The following is a 20,448-nucleotide window of genomic DNA, read 5'->3' on the forward strand; positions in this document are numbered from 1 at the left end:
TCGTATCTCTCACATGAGAGACCAAAATTCAAATCTTAGTGAAAGCAAAATTCAAATATTGTTGGGGACTGGGAGGTTGGAGCTTATTGGGCCTCTAGGTGAGTGGCTCTGTGCGATGGCAGTCCAGAGTAAATTCATCTTACTACGAGTTTCCGAAAGGAGAAAAAAATGTAATTAAGTTGACTCATAAGATTGAAGAGTATACATCATTTATTTATGCAAACTATTACAAGCAAACTTTCTAACAACAGCAACTCAGTATAAACCCTCACACATATGTTTAGTTTTACTAGTATAGATACAATTGTTTCTCTAGAGTTGCGAAAGGACATTCATCATGCAAGGACGAGGACGACACTTAACCTTAAGAGGCACAACTTTTGTCAAAGAAACACCCCCACTTTCTTCCATAGTTATCAATTCTTTGTCAAATCTTTCCCATTCAAAGCATTGAATCAATATTGCAACTGCTAACCAAATTACCTTACTAGCCAAGTGCTCTCCTGGGCAAATCCTTTTTCCTGTACCAAAAGGCATGTATTTGCACCCTAATCTTGTTCCTTCAACACCATCAAATCTTTCCGGCCTGAAAATTCGTGGCTCGTCCCAGATTTCGGGGTCATTTTGAATAGCCCATATGTTATATATAAGCATGGATCCTTTAGGGATATGGTAGTCCCCTACTTGGGAATCATTCCTAGATTCACGAGGTAGTCCTATTGGACCTGTTGGATACATTCTTAATGTCTCGTTTATGATATTTTGGAGGTAAGGGATGTTATTTTTGTCAGATTCTTCAACTAAACGATTATGTCCTATGTTAGTGTCGATTTCAGCTTGTGCCTTTTTCATAACTTCAGGATTGTTGAGAAGGAGAGATAGCACCCATTCTACTGTTGCTGCTGATGTATCTGTCCCACCTTGGAAAAGAGCCTGTTACATGACAAAAAAAATACAAATTTATTATAGGGTATGTTATGATTGCACTTTTAGTAGTGCTCAATAATGGAAAAAAAAAAACATAAATCTCGAAGACAATCTTAAAAAGTTTGAATTAGGGCCTGTTCTCTTCGGCATAAAACAGCTGAACTAAACTAAATTGAATTGAACTGAAATGAAATAAATAGTAATATGTGAGAGTAAAAGTATTATCTAGAGCTGAACTGAACTGAAAATAAGTTGGGAAGAACGGACTCTTAGTAAAAACTAGTTTGAGAAGAGGAGGGATTCATCGAAAAAGATCCTTCTCCTTCTCTTTTTTCGAAAGAAAAAGAAGATCGGACAAAATCAAAATCGATGAAATGGAAGACTTAAAACAACAAAGATCAAATCTTAATTAATCAGTAAAAATTCAGGAATTAAATGCATACCAAGATGAGGCTACCAATCATATCATCAGAGTAATATTGTGGATCCTCCTTTTGCAAGGACAACAAAACATGAATCATTGCTCTTTTCCTCCCATCTGATAACTTATCTTCTCTTTCCAACTCTCTATGTTCTTTCATCAACCCTCGCATAAACTCATTCTTTTCTTTCGTCAACTTCCTCATAAAATCTTCAGGTGAACCCAAAAACACCCTAAACCACTTCAAAATAGGCAAGAAATCTTCCAAATTATTCACCCCACTAACTCTAAAACTACCTTCAACAATCTGTTGAAACCTCCTAGATGCTTCATTCCCCTCACTCGCCTCCTCGTAGTTACTCTTACCCATCAACATTCTCATCATGTTATCTAAGGTAAGCCCAAAAATGGCGGACTTCATCTCTACAACTCCGCCATTTTCTGAGCTCGCTTTCATGATCCTACGTATAAAGGACCGAGCTACTTCAGCTCGGATCCCTGATAGGATTTGCAGCCGATTAGGAGATAAAATCTCTACGGCTGCAATCCTACGTAGGTTCTTCCAATGGTCCCCATACGGGGACCATGCCATGTTAGTATAATTGTTACCACCATGCTTACCTGGGAGTAGTCGAGGGCGATCAACGAATACATCGTTTCTAACAAGACATTCTTCAACCGCGGATGGAGAGGATAGGAGAAGGACAGGGCGAGACCCCATCCTAAGGTAGAGGACGGGGCCGTATTCGGACGCTAAACGAGCTAAGGAGCGGTGGAGGGGCTTCTTGAAGAGGTAGAGATGGCCTATAATAGGGAAGGAGAGAAATGGAGATGGTGGTAGTTTGCCTTTGAGTTTGGAGCGTAGGATGGTGTGTTTAAGAGTGAAGTATGCAAGTAGGAAAAATGTTACGTACTTAAGTATGAGAATGGTATCCATATCATAACTTATTGGTAGCAATAGCATCATAACATAGGAGTTTAGAAAACAACTTACAAGTATGAGTTATTCCTAGTGGTGTGATATTATGGGATTTGGGTAATGAGTTTTGATACTAATGTAAGTTGTACCACTTTATAGTGGTTTTTTTTTTTGTTTTGTTTTGACAAGTCTAATGTATGGTACCTTTTTTTTTTCTATATTTGAGGGCTGAGTAGGAAAGTTCAAACCGTTCAAGTATAAAAAAAGAATAGTAGTATTGGTTGAAATTAGAATTGTTATTACTTGCAAATAACCGTTTATGCACATCCAAAGTATTGCCAATGCATTGACACTTCCCACAAGCTGCCTACAAAGAAGTGACTGCAGGTGGCACATTAATGCAATGACAAAGGATCCAAATGCTTTGATTTTCCACTACCAAGGTTGAGTTAAGATATTTTATTTTATTTTCATACCTACTTCACTTTATTTTATTGGTTGGTAATATTATTGTGATTCACCGATTTTTGAATAAAATTTGAAAACATATTTAATTAACTAATAAAAATGAGAGAGTGATAGAGAAATAATACACAACATATGAAATACAAGATTTGAATTCATTACAGTTCGCAAACACTTTACAATTTAAATTTTAAGCAAAAGTCAAAAAAGAGGGCTTCACCTATTTTTATAAAAAAAAAAAATAAGAGGGCACTTTTAGTAATAAATTCCTCCAACGCTAACTTTTTTTTTATTGCATTTACTACTTCGTGGAGGCAGGGGCGGATCCAGGAATTTTTTATTGCCTGGGCCATATAAATCGAACAAGAAATTTAACTAACCAAAAATTAATAAATATGAATTTTTGAACGACAAAGATCCACAATCATATGATTATATGTTCCAAAAACATTATTTGATACAAACTATTCTAGTCATCCAAATTGTACTCTCCTTGTTTTCATAGAATTGAAATCATCTATGATCGAGCAATTGTAAATTTCTCAGCAATATCCTTCTCTATATAGACAATCAAGTACTCCGATAGAAAGTCGTCCTCCATCTTATTTCGCAAGCTAGTTTTAACAATTTTCATTGCTGAAAAAGCTCTCTCAGAAGTTGCTGTACTAACAGGAAGAGTTAAAATTAGTCGAATCAATCTATCAACTAAAGGATAGACATTGGACTTACCAATTTCAGCTAAAGTTCGACATAAATCAGTTATGGAGCTCAAATTTTTCATCTCATCATGATTAGAGACATATCGGTAAAATAACTGAAGTTAGTACCTCAAATGAAACTGATCATCTTTAGAAAAGTCTGCAGGATAGTACTTTTCTGCAAGACGGCAAATGTTATCTACATTGAAGTTTTTATATCCCTTGTAGGATTCAAAGATGCACTTAAGACAAGAAGCTCTGTTGTTTTCTCACTGAAACGACTATTTAGTTCCTCCAATTGCTGATCCATAGTAGTGTGAACACATCAATTTTATAATGATGCTCCACTGATATGTTATCTTTGTTACGTCGAGATCGTATTAAATCAGAATAACTAGCTTGATATCTGGGACCAGAGTGCCATGTCTGTTGCAAAATGAGAGTACTTTGTCCAAAAGATCTTTCCAACCTTCATCTCTGAGATCTTGAATTGAGGATTTTGTATCAACAAGTAAATCCATAGCATGCAAAATATCTTGTGATTTTTGTTGTAAGGCTCGACAAAGTAAATCTGTGAACGCCATGAGTTCTTGCATCATATGCAAAATGAATACAAAATCAAATGCTAATAATTTTTTAAGAGCATAATTAGCATCCCCTCGTTGTGAATATGTGGCTCGACGATCAATGGCTATTTTCTCAAGTACTGTACGTGTCGCATTGAACATTCTTAGTAAACTGCAAATTGATTTAAAATGTGAACTCCATCTAGTATCTCCAGGACGTTGCAATGTACCAATTTGATTCATCCCTTTTCCAGTATCAACCTCCTCAATTTCAATCAGGTGCTCCAACTCAGCTACTTGACTATCATGTACCTCATCATGACGCTTGGAAGAAGAACTAACAACATTCACAATAAAAATTAAATCTTTGAAGAAATCATGAACCTCAGATACTTCTCTTGCGGCAGCAATAAGAGATAATTGCAACTGATGGGCCAGACAATGCACATAATATGCATAAGGGCAATCATCTATAAACAAAGCTTGTACACCATTCCACTCCCCACGCATATTGCTAGCTCCATCATATCCCTGACCTCTAAGATCTTTAATATTCAACTCATGATTAGATAAAATGTTGTTATTTCATCTTTGAGAGTTCTAGAAGTTGTATCTTTGACATGCACCAAGTCCAAAAATCGCTCTTGTACAATACCATCTTTATTAACAAATCTTATAACAATAGCCATTTGCTCCCTTTTAGATACATCTCGTGATTCATCTATGATTATGCAAAATTTTGAATCACCAATCTCCTTTCGGATTTCATTCTGCACTTTCTTAGCAAAAACATGCAAAATTTGCTTTTGAATTGACGGAGCAATATATTTGGCATTTTGTGGTGCATTTGCTAGCACCACGTCTCGTACATCCTTGTTATAGGATGCAATGAGTTTTAACATCTCTAGAAAGTTTCCTTGGTTTTTGGAGTCGGCGTTCTCAACATGTCCCCTAAACGCACACTTTTGAAATGTGAGCCATTTTACAACATTTATTGAAGCTGATAGTCTTAAACGGTTATCTGCAATCTGTTTTGGAGTGAGATTTTCAAAAACAGTGTCTATATGACCTTTAGTTTTCTGAATATTCTCCCAACATTGAACAGAATATCCATGAGCTGAATTAATGTCTCTTCCCATATGGGATACAAATGCACAATCTTTTCCACCAACTCTCTTCCAATTTCTAAATCCTTGTACTGTAAAAGTATCTGAACCAGCTTTCCCCAATGGTTTTTTATCGAAAAGAAAGCATGGGAAACAATAGGCAGCATCAGTTGTTGGTGAATACTCTAGCCACGTAAAAGTCTTAAACCAATTAGATACAAATCGACGTGGATGGCTTTCTGGACCTGATAAGGGATACTCAGATAAACGAGTTTGGTAAGGTCCAAACTCAATAAACTTGCCCACAATTTCTCGTTGTATCCCCAAGGGATAACTACTGATTGGCTTACGCAATGCTGGATCACGCACAAAAGAAGTGTCACTACTATTAGGTTGTTGATTCGGTATCTGAGTTGGATTATCTGGAATCACATTGTTCGTCGTTTCATTAGGATCATCAAAGTTCACGTTATCAACATTTATTTCTGGAGTAGGTTTTTGTTTTTGGAAGTACGAATCAATGGTTTTTCTCTTCATATTTTAAACCTAGAAAAGAAAATACTGAATTCTATTAATAATATATCAGATTAAGACATTGTGAATTCAAATAAAAATTATATGTTAAGTGCTAAGAAAAAAGTTATAATATACTTCGTCTAGCAATTAGCAATTATCAATTATCCTAGTTAAGTAATTTTATTAATGAGATATAAAAATTAACTATTAACTTAATATGCAATATAACAATAACATGATACAACTATGCAAGTCAATTAGTCATACAAGCAAAGAGTTAAAAAATAAAATAAAAACATGGTCACCAAGTGTGTACAAAGTATTGATTGATGGAAATCATGGCAATTGGCATCAGCATTCATAAGTCATAAAGGTTTGCAAGAAATCAAGAAATAATAAAATATAAAAAAAGTTAAAAGCACCTAACAATTAACTAATAAAATACTATAGAATAAAGAAAGAAAGTACTGTACTTCTAGATGAAAATCTGAATTTTGTTGTTGTACTTGCTGCTTGCAGTCTTGTACAGTTGTACTGTTGCTTTCACCAGTTTTGCCTAAACGCTAGTCACGGCTCACGCTACTTCACACTGTATTGACCGACTAGGGTACTAGGGTAGGGAGTTAGGGACTGATTTTTTAGTTTATTTTATATCTACTATAATGGGCTTTTAAAATGACTGATTTTTTTTTCTGGACCATGGGGGGGGCCAAGGCCCGGGTAGGCCCCCCCTTGGATCCGCCCTTGCGTGGAGGATCTCAACACCCAATCTCGATAGCACTTTTATTTTTAGTTACATATTTAATAAATTTGACATTTTATAAAAGAAATAACAAGATTTCATGCACATTATTGAAAAAAAAATAAATGATCAAAAATTGTAAAGCTTGACCTTAAACAAAGAAGTGAAGTAAGATAAAGGAATTTCATGATAATTTCGGGAGTTTTTCAACACAATTGGACAGTAGTGTGGTTTGGATGATTAGATCTTGACTGAAGATAAGATCCATTAGCAAATTGCTAGTGTAGTGAGCTGTTGGGTATATGGTAGTATATGAAGCTCATGGAGGTGTATGGGTGTGGAGATGAGGTTGCGTAGAAGGAAAACGTCATTTGTGACATAAGGATAACTTTTAATGGACATATCTTTCAATCTATAAATGATTTTGAGATGATTCAAAGTGGAGGTGATAGCTTGTTCCGAGAGCTTTCCAACGATAGGTCATATGTCCAATTCCGGTGAGAAACGAGAAAGTTATGACTGTTTTACGAAGAACTGACGAAGCTGGCGGCAGAAGACTCAGGTGCGCCCGCACCTGAGGCCTGGTGCGCCCGCACCAAAGGCTGGTGCGCCCGCACCAAGGGATGGTGCGCCCGCACCAAGGGATGGTGCGCTCGCACCTATCGAGGACGCGTTTTTTTCCGGTTTTGCTTAGTGGGGGTATCAATAGGTGCCCTAATTACATCAATAATGTATTCTTCATCTTTAAACACAGATTAGAGAGAGAAAAAGCTATAGAGAGAGTTCTTGAGCGCTTTTTTGTAATCTTTCTTGAATATTCATCGATTCCTAGTGCAGATTCGTGGTTTTTCTCCCAGTTCTTGGGTTTCCACGTAAAATTTCTGGTGTGTTCTTTCCTGCTTTCTTATTTGATATTCTATTATTGTTTGCTATTATTTCTAGATTGATAGTCAATAGAACTTACATGAGCTAGCGGAGATATTTGGTCTGATACTACTGACTAAAAAAATAAATAATTGTTTGTTCAACTTTCATTCTTTTGATGGAATATGGAACAATAAATCGATATCCTTCTAAATTATTATTTCATGCATACAAAGATCACAAAAAAAAAGTGTTTGTCATTTCATACAAATTTAGAACAATCTTATTTATATGCTAGGTTGACGCATACATGATTCATGCTCATACATACACCACATCTCTCTATTACACACTATAAGACTTATTTAAACTTGTAAGAATAGTGCCTTGAATGGTGTCTTGAAGGTGTTTGGTAGAATGCGTGAAGAAGGAATGACATAAGGCTGACTTTGAATGCACATATCTCCCAATCTATAAATGGTTTTGATGTGATTCAAACTGGAGGTGATAGCTTGTTCCAAGAGCTTTCCAACGATAAGTCATATGCCTAATTCCGCTGAGAAACGATAAAGTTATGGTTGTTTTACGAAGAATTGACGAAACTGTTTCGTCTTGCGCTTCGCCCGGATAGGTCGGGTCGATCTCGCCCGGGAACTTTCAGTCGGGCGCGCAAGCAGGTTTTGGAAAAGCGAAATCCTGCCCGGTCGGGCGGTTCGGCGTTTTGTCCGGAAAACGCGTTTTTGACGCGGGAGTATAAATAGGTCGTCATTAACCTAATTGTTTTATACGACGAATTAGACTTAATTCTCTCTGTAATCTGTTTTCTTCACATAATAAAATATTCTCTCTTTGCCCGTAGACGTAGCCAAATTGGTGAACCACGTAAATCTGTTGTCTGTTTTTATTGTTTTTGCATTCGTTATTTGTTTCTCTCTCACGTCTGTTATAACAAAACTATTACATGTTTAATTATGATCATACGTTTATCTCCGTCCTAATATGATGATACATTTATAATGCACATACTTTTTCATGTACGAGGATTTTACAGCTGAGAGAGGACGTTTATCATGCAAGGACGAGGGTACATAGCACCTAACTTAAGATGGCTTAAGTTTGGTCAAGAAAACACCACTAATTTCCTCCATATCCACCAAATCCTCGCAAGTCACAAGTCATATCCGCTCAAAAGCATTTATTGCCCCCGCTAATCTAACTACCCTACCAGCAAGTGCTCCACGCCTCCACTGAGCAAGCCTCTTCCCTATGCCAAAAGGTATGAATTTGTACCCTAATAATTTGTTCTCCTTAGCACCCACTAGTATAAAATAGTTAGGATCTTGTTTTTGGAAAGACAACATAAACATGCAGCATATTGACCTATTTCTTTCCTCATACAACCTTCCGGCCTCCTTCTCCATCTATCTAAGCTATTTCATAAATGCATTATTCATGATGGATCTATATACAAACTCGTGGGCCTTACACAATTTTCATAAAACAAAAACAAATAAACTAGTACAAATTATAGTTGGCAAATCAAAACCTTATAATAGATATGATCGTATGACATTTTTTTTAAAGTTGGTAAGATGAAGAACTCTACTGAACTGACACCTTGCACAGGTATAACCAGCCAGGTTTGCAGGTTAAACTCCTTGAAATGAATGAGGATGGTAAGGGAAACCTCACCCCCTAAAGAGCCCCTAGTGGTATCTGATCCCATAACCTTGAAGCCATGAGGCCAAATCTTTACCACTAGGCCAAGCCTTGCTTAAAAGATATGATCGTATGACATACATTCATCTTCTTATTCCATTAAATACCTTACAAATACCTTAATTGTACATCGATACTATATGATCAACAACACTTAACCATGGATGCTTTAGAGTTGAGATAAGAGATTCATCATGCATAGACGAGGGCGACACTTAACTTGCAGAGGCTCAAGCTTGGTCAAGGAAACACCCCCTGCTTCCTTCATGTCCACCAATTCCTCACCAACGCGCTCCCATTCGAAACATTGAATCAATATTGCCATAGCTAACCAAACTACTTTACCAGCCAAATGTTCCCCAGGGCAAACTCTCCTACCAGTGCCAAAAGGCAAGAATTTATATCCTAGTCTGTTTCCCTCAACACCCAAAAATCTCTCTGGCTTAAATTTTCTTGGTTCCTCCCAATTCTTGGGATCATTGTGTATAGCCCATATGTTATACACCAGCATCGACCCTTTTGGTATATGGTACTCTTGTACTTGGCAATCATCTATGGATTCACGAGGCAGTCCTAATGGACCAGTAGGATACATTCGTAACGTCTCATTTACTATACACTGAATATAAGGAAGGTTCGTTTTATCAGATTCTTCTACAAAACGTTCATGGCTCACGTTTATATCAATCTCATCTCGCGCCTTCGTAAGGATTTCAGGGTTATTAAGAAGAAGAGACATTGCCCATGTTAAAGTTGCTGATGAAGTATCTGTTCCACCTTGGAAGAGAGCCTACAAGATAATGTAACACTTATTATGATCAAAGGACTTAGTAATAAGTATAGAACAACATAAGGAGAGATCCACCGCAAGCCCACTTGCCGAAGACGGTGATAAACTCCTCGTAATAGCACAAAAAATATACGAATATGCATGATAGTGGCTATACTTCGACATAAAATCCTAATAGACCAAAACTTAGGATGAAGTCAAATTTTACCACAAAGCTATTGTCGATTGTGTGAACTGTGGCTATGTTTAGTTCACCTGAAAATTTTTGATCTGAACTTATCTGATCTGATCTACAATATCTTATCTTTTAGATTTTTCTCAATATATAAGAAAAAATGTAGTCATGTGGGGTCTTGTTTGATTCGTCTCAATGAGTACTTTATTAATATTCAATCATTATAATTTTTACTAATATGTAACAAAAGATATTTAATGATAATAATGATTTTTAAATATAAGCATGATCTGATCTGAACTGAACTTATTTTTTCTAATCTGATCTGATCTGATCTGATCTACAAGATCTTATCTTTTAGATTTTTCTCAATATATAAGAAAAAATATAGTCATGTGGGGTCTTGTTTGATTCGTCTCAATGTGTACTTTATTAATATTCAATTATTGTAATTTTTACTAATATATAATGAAAGATATTTAATAATAATAATGATTTTTAAATATAAGCATGATCAAATCTGAACTGAACTGACCTGATCTAATCTGAACTTAATTTATTTTTTCTGATCTGATCTGATTAGATCTGATTTGATTAGATCTGAAATAAGCAAAAATAAGGTGAACTGAACATAGCCTATATAAAATTACCCTTGCGTTTTTTCCCCATACATTTAAATGACGTCCAACTACTTAAATTGGTTAAAAAGAATATAACTTATTGTTTATTTTTTCTTATGAATGCCATCTAATTTAGTTGGTAAAATCTTATAGGATAGTACCCAAAACCTAAGATCGAGGATAATATACTTTAATTAAGTACGTGTTTTCGAAATCTTGAAAAGAATGGGGTAAAATATAATAAGACGGAGGGAGAAATTATTTTTACAATAATGCATAAAGAATTTCATAATTACTTACGGACTACGGTATATCAAGGGCCTCTTGTAATTAATTAAAGTGTGATATATACACAAATTATTAGAACAGGCGGACTAACTTTAACATAAATTAGATAAACTCAAACTTATATTGTCCAAAATAAAAGCCCATGACATATTTCTCTAACCCAACTCTATTCTTAGACATCTCACACCAACTTAGTCGTCCCTTCTCTTCTCATCATTTCTTTGTTTTCCTTTAAATCTCGAACTACAACATACAATTTTAAAAAATAACCAGAAAATCTTACCAAATGTATTAAACTAGTCACTAAAGGGATTAAACTAGTCAACACATGAATCAAAAAATGTCAAAACTGAATGGATTAAACTTGTCACTAAATAGATTAAACTAGTCACTATATTCAGAAAATTGTTTCGTTCTCTTCTTAATATTGACCTTGTTGGGCTGTTACCTAATTTTAAATTAAAAGTAGGCAGTCTCTTACAAGACCAACTATGTATTATGTACTTGCAACTACGGTTCTTGTAGTAGAGAAGTAGAACAAACGGTACTTACAACAACAATTTTTTTTTATTCAGTAATTTACTTGTCCAAGTAGGCTCTGTCCTCATGGGTTAGGGGTAAGAAGAGGATCCCCAACCCATAAAGAAACTTCCAGAAACTGGAAATTGAAAATTTATGCCCGGAAACCAATATCCACACAAGCACCACAAATATAGGATTGATGAGAGTCGAACTCCCAACTATAAGGTTAAGAGATGGGAGCTCCAACCATTAGACTCCAACATGACTCAATTTACCTAATGAAAACACCCATTAGTACTTACCAATATAAGGTATCTGATTAACTCATCAGTATAATAGTGAGGATCTTCTTTTTGCAAGGACAACAAAACATGCAACATTGATTTCTTTCTATCCTCCGACAAACTTCCTTCCTTCTCCATATCCCTATGCTCTTTAAGTAATGCTTTCATAATCTCATCTTTTTCTTCCTTAGTCTTATTCAATATCTCCTCGTTTGACCCCAATAATACCCTAAACCACTTCAAAAAAGGTAAAAAATCTTCTAAATTTGATACACCACTCCTACTAAAACTTTGTCCTACAAGCTCTTCAAACCTTGTACAAAATTCTGTCCCTTCATCACATCCCTCATCATAGTTACTCTTACCAATTACCATTTTCATCATGTTGTCTAAGGTGAGTCCAAAAACAACGGACTTCATCTCCACCACACCATTTTCACTACTACTTTGTAACTTCATCATCCTACGTACGAAGGATCGGGCTACATTAGCCCGAACCTTCGATAGGATCTGCAGCCGCTGAGGGGATAGGATCTCAGCGGCTGCAATCCTACGTAGGTTTTTCCAGTGGGCCCCATATGGGGCCCACGCTATAGATGTAAAGTTATTCCCATTGTACTTTCCAGGGAGTAGTCTAGGTCGGTTCATGAAAACATTGTTCAGGACTAGGCATTCTTCCACTATGGAAGGGGAGGACAATAGAACGACAGATCGAGATCCAAACCTCAAATAAAGGATTGGACCGTGTCGGGCGGCGACACGAGCTAGGGAGCGATGGAGGGGCTTCTTAAAGAGGTAGAGATGGCCAATGATGGGGAAGGAAAGAAAGGGGCTTGGTGGTAGCATGTTCTTATGCTTAGAAGGTAGGATAACATGCTTATAGGTGAAGTATGTTGCTAAAAAAAGGGCTACGTATGTGAAAAGGATAATATTGTCCATTATCCTATGCTCACTAATACATTCACTAGCTAGCACTACTAAGTATTCCTACTTACGAGCTAGTTTTGGATGAGCGGAATATATAGCACCTTTAGTTTTGACAATTCTATGCATGATCATTGTCACTCATTTATACATATTTTTTTCTTTTTGCTTTGTTGTCTAATTACAATCTACATGTTTACATTTCTATGATTACAAATTAAGACAGTGACTATTGTTATAAGGATAATCCTCTCTTCACCTTATTTCAGTAACTACTTACTTATTTTTCTTAGAATCATATTAGCTGCTAGACTAGATTAGTAAAAATTTAGACAATATTAACTAGAACAAAACCTTCTTGATTTTGTTACATATTAGTACAAATAAAATATATTTGATTTTTAAAAAGTATATATTGATAAATTTAATAAGATGTCACATATCAATTATCATTATATTTTTCTATATAAATTGACGTAAAAATATGAACAAAGCTCGGTTAAACTCGCTGAGCACACCAAACCAAATCAATCCAAATCAAAATAAATTATTGAACACGTGCAACTCATTTGCTACTACTGTAACTCGACATATCTTCTCATGAAATTAATGATTATTAATGCACCTTTTACATGTTTCTTGTCCAACCTAACCTTTATGGACCTTTTTGTTCAACAAATTTCCTACCATTCATGCAACTCATAATCTTCCTCATCTACCTCAACTAAATGTTCACTACTTTGCATTTAGTTAGAAATCTAAGGGCCCAGATTGGGGTTAACAAGATGAATCGAGACCGAACATGCTCATCAGGTTCGGCTCGAAAACGGTGGAAGTTAAGCTCGTTTCCAGCTCGAAACTTGACGAGTCTCAAATATTTGGGCTCGAGAGCTCGAGAGGACAAAGTCCAAGCTCGGCTCGAGGCTCGGCTCGTAACCTAATTTGAAAAAATTGAGCTTTGTTGTTTGGTGCTTGTTTTCTTAATCAATATGGGATTTTAGTGCCTAGTGGGGCTTTAGTACTCCTTCTTCATCAGTTAGAGACGATCATGAATGATTGGGGGAGAGTAGGTTTTTTTCACATTTGCTTATCCTAGTTTGGCAAAAGTTGGAATTATTTGATTTGAAGCATGATTACTAGAGTAAATTAGTATTGCCATCTTAATTAAATAAAGGATTAATAAACCGCCCAATTCATATCAACCAAAGCATTTATAAGCTTTCTTATCAACTGTCTTATGATTTGGCAAGTTCATTGGAAAATATTGATTTGGAGCATGATTTTAGGAACCAAAATTAGTGGGTGTTTGGTTGATAAATGGGATATTTCTATGAATTGAAAATTTGGTGAGTTATTTGGTTGACAACAAAATGAAGGAATTAGAAATTCCTAGGAATTTTGGACTCCTACAAAATGAAGAAAGTTACTTACCTAGGAAGATCTAGGTAAGTAAAAATTCACATGTGGATTTAATTCTCCCATTGTCGATCAAACAATTTAACCAATTTCCCATGAATTTGATTGAGTATTCCTATGAATTGCAATTTCACAGAAATTATGACTTTTCATGTAAACCAAACAACCACTTAATGTGCAAGTAATTTAGGCTTTGATAACTCCTGCCTATAGTAATTAATTTAGGCGTGTGTTAATTTTCTAAAGCAAGTACTTATAAATGCAAGAAGATGCTTCCAACTGAAAATGTGTCACAATAATATTATACTAGCTATATATGCAAGCGATGCGTGCGACAATATATTAATATTAACATCAAAAAGTGTAATATTTATGGTGAATATTGATGAGCATTGATTTTTTAATTGCATTGCTCTAGTATAAACAGTAATGTTTTTCAGATGGACTATGTCGATGTACGATATGTTATCTTGTATTTGATAGATAATTTAACAGCTCTCTTTTCAAACAATAATTTAGTTTATTTTTCTTATTCATTTAAAATACATATATTTTACATATTTTTAAACATGCGTATTCCCTAAGTTTCTTAATTCTTTTATGGTGTTTGTTAATGCGTGTTATTTGAAATTGTTATTTCAATTGAGGGTTTAGATAGTAAGAATCTATGTAAATCTTTGCTTTTTATTATTGTTTGAATATTGATTTAGCCGTCCGTTTATATTTTCAATTGTGAGTTTCCTCCTTTTACACATTTTTATGTATTTCTTTTTCGTAATATACAACTTTCCTTATTACTCATATTTGTAAATGAGGAAAAAATTAATATTTTTTTTAATGAGATTAAGGGTGTATAAGTTTTTTCAAAAAGAGACACCATAACTCCCCTGACTTGTATATAGATAAATCTTGGAAAACACAAGAAACAGAGAGAAGAAAAAAATGAATATCGTCAATTAATATTCAGTTAGCGATCAATCATTCTATACCTCATTGATTTGATTATTTACCACTGTTTTCATTAAGCTATGATTGGATTTCTTACCATAATCGATGCTTCAACCGTGATTTGATTTATGAACTAACACATCTCATCAAATAAATTCAATAGCCCCTGTAGCGCAATTGATTAGCTAACTAAGAATCTGTTCTCCCTAACTTATTTTCAGTTCAATTCAATTCAGTTCAATTCAATTCAGTTCAGTTCAATTCAATTCAATTCAGTTCAGTCCAGCTTTGGACAATACATTTACTCTCACGTATCACTATTCATTTCAGTTCAGTTCAATTAAGTTCAATTTAATTCAGTTTAATTTATTTTAGTTCAGTTGTTTTATGCCGAAGAGAACAAACCCTAAGATATTCAAATGGTACAAATAAATTAATAAAACAAAACCCCATCGAAACCATCATAATTAGAGAAGCTAACCTATCTAACCAAAGCTAAGAATATGCAAAAATGAAGGGGAAATAAAAACGAGGGTTAAAGCTGCGAGTTTATGAGGTTACTAGCTCTATAAGAACGCGATGCGTGTAACGACAATTTTTTCATTGTGATACTTCATAATGCCGAGTAGCTACGTTTACATGCACACAATTTATGCAGTGACAACTCATTATAATAGTTTAAGTTGACAGTTTTTTCAATAAAAGGCTATGTTTTGTTCAACTAATTACAAAATAACTACAGATAAGTTCTTGATTTGACCTTATTATCTTCTATGTAATTGACTTACACAAATTTGGCAATTTTTCCTAACCATAGTGTTGTGGAATTATCTTGCTGATTTTTTTATTTTGACAATTTTTCCTTTTGATGGAAGATTTTGATATTCTTAAATAAATTTATAATCTTTGTTTTTTTGTAAACTTCTTTAGCCTTTTCTTTTTCTTAACCTAAAATTTCAAATTATTCTAATTTTAGTTTTTAAAATTGACAAATATTTTGATTGATTGATTACCCATTATTATTTTAAAAATTTAAACAGAATTAATGTAATTAAAAAGTAAGGGTAATATAGTCATTTAATTGAGGGACATCATGCCTCTCCCCTTTACTTATCTCTATTACTAGCAATTTACGCACACGATGCGTGCCTTATTTTAAAAAAAAATAAATTCTACCTTTTTTTGGGCATTAACAAGGGTAAAATTTGATTCATGATCCCAAAATTATAACCGGAAAGTATAAACTCATTTCAATTTTTTTTCCTTGTCTAACTTCTAAATTTTGTTTTCACACATTGATATTTAAAATTTCATCATTTTAAATTTTGTCCTTTTCTAGATTTTAACACTTTGAGCTTCAATTATATTTGAAATGAAATTTTAAATTTTTCATACACAATTTGATATTGTAATTTTATTTAGAAAAACAAAAATCGTTACTTTTCGCAAATTAATGTAGTTTTTTTTCCTGAATATGGATTTTTGCAAAAGTTGCTCGCAAAAAGTTTGATATTGTTTTGTTTTTCAAAATTTATTTCTGAACATGGATTTTTTGCAAAAGTTTTAGGCAAAAATTTTAATATTGGCATTTTTTAAGAAAACTAAATTTATTTTATATGAAAATGAATTAAATTTAAGCCTGATTGTATAAAAGCCCTTTTGAACTCATTGCTATCATCTCCATTTTTTTTTAACTACATAACAGTCGACTAAGTTGCTATTATTTATTTTACTAATGTGAAATAATTTTGAAGGTTAAAAAAATTATGTACCTTTTTGGAAGTTTGCGAATTGCCGATAGATGAATGTGTGATATCGCCGTCAAAATCTTATGTTTTTCTCATATTTGTGTTTATAGGTAACTTTTGTGAGTATGTAATTGTGAATGATTCTTGAGAATAGTGATTTGTAAGCATATTTTCTCAGATTTGTATTTATAGGTAACTTTTATGAGTATATATGTAATTGTGAATGGTTTTTGAGAATAGTGATTTGTAAGCAAATTTTTGTAAATGTTTTTGTATGTATTGATGTTCTAAGTTATTAGTTTTAGTTTATATGTTAATTTTGAGTTTTAATAAAGTTTCCAGATTATTTGAATGATTTGCGTGATTTTCATAATGTGATTTTCTCAATTGTATGAGTGATTTGTAAAGTTTCTTCTTTTAAGTGATTTGTGAGTGAGTGTTACAAATTAATTTTCGTTAGTTTTCTTTGAGTATCGATTTTGATTTTGACATTTCTTTTGTAATTTAGAAAGGGAAGGGGGGCAAAATAGGCATTTCAAAAGAGGACACCATTGCTCTCCCTTCCCTTATATAATAGAGATATAAGCCAAAGGGGAGCAATGACGTCCCCATTTGAATTTACATATTCACCCATCGCTCCACAACATAAAACCATTATACACATAAACTTACCAAAAAATATTCAACCAAATCTCTACTAAACCCAATCAACTCATATAATTGTCAATCCCATAAACTTGTCAATAAAAAAGATTCAATGAAATTTAATTTAGATCCAATCAACTAAAAAAATCGTAATCAAGAACTTACCAAAAGTTAATACCACAAACAATAAAGAATATATGGCATTCTCATCACAAAGACAACTCATATACAAAATTAATCACAAATACTAACTCCAAAAAAATTTAGTTTTTTCGTTACATGGATATGCAATTTTATCACTTATAGTTACTTTTAAAATGTTTTTAGATACTATTTGTAAGTATTTAAATACTTCTTACTCAACAAATAAGGTGAATCAGTGAATGTAGATACGTACTTTCATAATTTTATTTTTCATTTCTTTTATGTCGAGTAATATTTATGCCTAAAATAATGTCATCGCACGCATAGCGTGCAGAAAAAGCTAATCTCTATAATATAATGGAAGGGATGAGCAATGGTGTCCTATTTTGAAACGCCTATTTTGCCCCCCTTCCTTTTATAAATTACAAAAGGAATGTTAAAATCAAAATCGGCACTTAAAGAAAACTAACGAAAATTAATTTACAACACTCACTCACAAATCACTTAAAAGAAGAAACTTTACACATCACTCATACAATTGAGAAAATCACGTTATAAAAATCGCGCAAATCACTCAAATAATCAGAAAACTTTATTAAAACTTAAAATTGACATATAAACTAAAACTAATAACCTAGAACGTCAATACATACAAAAAATACATTTACAAAAATTTGCTTACAAATCACTATTCTCAAGAACCATTCACAATTACATACTCACAAAAGTTACCTATAAACACAAATCTGAGAAGAACATAAGATTTTGACAGCGATATCACACATTCATCCATCGGCAATTTGCGAACTTTCAAAAAGGTACATAATTCTTTTAACCTTCAAAATTATTTCACATTATTGAAATAAACAATAGCAACTTAGTCGACTGTTATCTAGTTAAAAAATGGAGATGATAGCAATGAGTTCAAAAGGGGTTTTATACAATCAGACTTAAATTTAATTCATTTAGACCGTACATGCAAAATGAAATGGGAACTATATTTTGGGACGAAGGGAGTAATGATTATTATTGTTAACCTTATTTGACTATGATTATAATATTATCTAATAATAATATAATCAGCTAATAGTAATATGAATAATCAAATAATAGACAATAATACAAGTATAATATTATACATTGTGATACTTTAATAAAAAATTCTAATAATAACATAATCAGTTAATAGTAATATGAATAATAAAATAATAGACAATAATACAAATATTTAATAAAATAATAGACAATAATACAAGTATAATACTATATAATCATTGAGGTACTTTAATTAAAATTCTAATAATAACATAATCAGCTAATAGTGATGTGATAATATAATAATGGACAATAATACAAATGTTTATTGAACATTGACTATTTGGACCTGATTAAACCTGATTGAAACTTATTCCACCTGATTAGATTTTATTGGACCTTATTACACCTGATTAGAATTTATTGCACCTGATTGAAACTTATTGGACCTTATTAGACCTGATTGGACCTGATTACAACTTATCTGAACTTATTAGACCTGAAACTTAATTTTTTTAAGTTGAAAAAACGCACCCTAACAAGTAACAACCAACTTATTATCCTTTCTATATATAAAAGGAGAGTTGGAAGTAGTATGCGCTCTAATCTCGACGTGCATTTAAAATCATGGCATCTTTTCTTTTGTCATGTTTTACTTCTTTAGCAGTATTAATTATTGTGTGAACTGTGAAGCAATGTGGAACATCCTCAGCCTTAGCAACTGCGTTCTAAGGCCGGCGGCCCGACGCTGTTTGAGTTTGACTACCTGCTACTCTTTTTCGTGTAAATTGCAAAGACAAAATTTATAAGTCACGACTTACCAGAATCAGGAGTTGGGTTGCTACACTTTTCTCACCATTTAATTGGGTAGTCACCATCTCAATTAGGGATGACAATTGGGCGGAGTGGGTGCGGAGGATGGTACCTCCACACCCGCACCCGCATAAAATTCCAATCCCCGTCCTCGTCTCACAACCCATTGCGGGGAAAATTTTCAGTCCCATCCTCGCCCCACCATGTACGTATTTATACCCATCCCCGCCCCACCACCCGCATGGGTACCCATACTCGCATCGTAACTCGTACCCACTTCATCCACACCCCCATCACCCGCATGGGGTATCTGCACCCGCTTCATGCCCACATCATACCCACATTTTTATATTTTGCAAGATATAATTATTAATAATATAAGTATATAAATAGAATTTTAATCATATATATGTGGGGCGGGCGGGGGTGGGGCATGACGGGCGGGGATGGGGTGGGGATAGCATAAAATTCATACCCGCTCCACCATCCATTGCCGGTAGGATTTTAATTCCCATCCCCCCCCCCCCCCACTTGGGCGGAGATGGGGCGGGTCTCCTACTTGACCCGCCCCACTGCCATCCCTAATTTCAATTTTCAATTTTAATGGTTCATATCATTTCAATTATTTTACCGGTAGAATAAACACGTCATGCTATAATTTAATTTTTTTTTTTGTAAATTGCTATTTAGTGTCATGATTTTACCAATCACCGCTCTAATTGGACAATATTGTTCATCCTACTTTCTTCACTCATCCCTCCTCACACATCTTCTCATCTCCTTCCAATACCACCGCCCGAACTTACTGGAGAATGGAACGAGTGCAAGATGGACGACAACAACCCCATTTCGAAAAGTGATTTGTTTTTTTTTTATTATTATTTTCACCGAAAAACTCAAATCATCCTAGAAAAGACGGTTGGACCATGGTAAATCAATATGCAAGAAATCACTTAACCATTCCAACAGTATCATAACAACAAACCAATACGCGATCAAGGAATTATTTCCGAGAAAATTGTTAAAATTATGTTAGAATATATTATATCTCAACATGAGTACAACGATCAGAGTCATGATATAAATTGGAAAAAATGAAACTTGTCGAAGATATATAATTAGAGGAGTTGTGCCGAGGTATGGACATCACTGT

The 20,448-nt window shown here is 34.0% G+C and overlaps 3 protein-coding genes across 3 annotated transcripts; all 3 read right to left on the bottom strand.

Moving 5' to 3' along the window:
* Window positions 1-155: 155 nt before the first annotated feature.
* LOC104908488 (cytochrome P450 81Q32) lies at window positions 156-2,511 on the bottom strand. The gene is made up of 2 exons (XM_010697607.4): window positions 1,371-2,511; window positions 156-933 (listed from the first exon to the last, which is right to left on the bottom strand). Exons 1-2 carry the CDS (start codon window positions 2,313-2,315, stop codon window positions 313-315), a joined length of 1,566 nt encoding a protein of 521 aa, XP_010695909.2. The 5' UTR covers window positions 2,316-2,511; the 3' UTR covers window positions 156-312.
* A 738-nt stretch (window positions 2,512-3,249) lies between these two features.
* Window positions 3,250-5,639, bottom strand: LOC125494927 (uncharacterized). The gene is made up of 3 exons (XM_057393032.1): window positions 4,652-5,639; window positions 3,877-4,541; window positions 3,250-3,546 (listed from the first exon to the last, which is right to left on the bottom strand). The coding sequence occupies exons 1-3, from the start codon at window positions 5,637-5,639 to the stop codon at window positions 3,250-3,252; spliced, it is 1,950 nt and encodes a 649-aa protein (XP_057249015.1).
* Window positions 5,640-9,112: 3,473 nt separating this feature from the next.
* Window positions 9,113-12,570, bottom strand: LOC104908479 (cytochrome P450 81Q32). Its single transcript, XM_010697600.4, has 2 exons — window positions 11,641-12,570; window positions 9,113-9,733 (listed from the first exon to the last, which is right to left on the bottom strand). The coding sequence occupies exons 1-2, from the start codon at window positions 12,559-12,561 to the stop codon at window positions 9,113-9,115; spliced, it is 1,542 nt and encodes a 513-aa protein (XP_010695902.3). The 5' UTR covers window positions 12,562-12,570.
* Window positions 12,571-20,448: the final 7,878 nt, after the last annotated feature.

This window comes from Beta vulgaris, chromosome 2 (genome assembly GCF_026745355.1).
Source record: "Beta vulgaris subsp. vulgaris cultivar EL10 chromosome 2, EL10.2, whole genome shotgun sequence".
NCBI lineage: Eukaryota > Viridiplantae > Streptophyta > Magnoliopsida > Caryophyllales > Amaranthaceae > Beta > Beta vulgaris.

Bases quoted from the DNA above. Each gene is read 5' to 3' on its own strand.
- LOC104908488 (XM_010697607.4), bottom strand. From the start codon at position 2,315: ATGATGCTATTGCTACCAATAAGTTATGATATGGATACCATTCTCATA. The intron at 934-1,370 runs GTATGCATTTAA...GTCATGTAACAG, and splicing joins TGATTGGTAGCCTCATCTTG to GCTCTTTTCCAAGGTGGGAC.
- LOC125494927 (XM_057393032.1), bottom strand. From the start codon at position 5,639: ATGAAGAGAAAAACCATTGATTCGTACTTCCAAAAACAAAAACCTACT. The intron at 4,542-4,651 runs GTATTGTACAAG...TGAATATTAAAG, and splicing joins AAGATTTGTTAATAAAGATG to ATCTTAGAGGTCAGGGATAT. The intron at 3,547-3,876 runs GTACTCTCATTT...TACTAACTTCAG, and splicing joins GGAAAGATCTTTTGGACAAA to TTATTTTACCGATATGTCTC.
- LOC104908479 (XM_010697600.4), bottom strand. From the start codon at position 12,561: ATGGACAATATTATCCTTTTCACATACGTAGCCCTTTTTTTAGCAACA. The intron at 9,734-11,640 runs GTAAGTACTAAT...ATTATCTTGTAG, and splicing joins TAATCAGATACCTTATATTG to GCTCTCTTCCAAGGTGGAAC.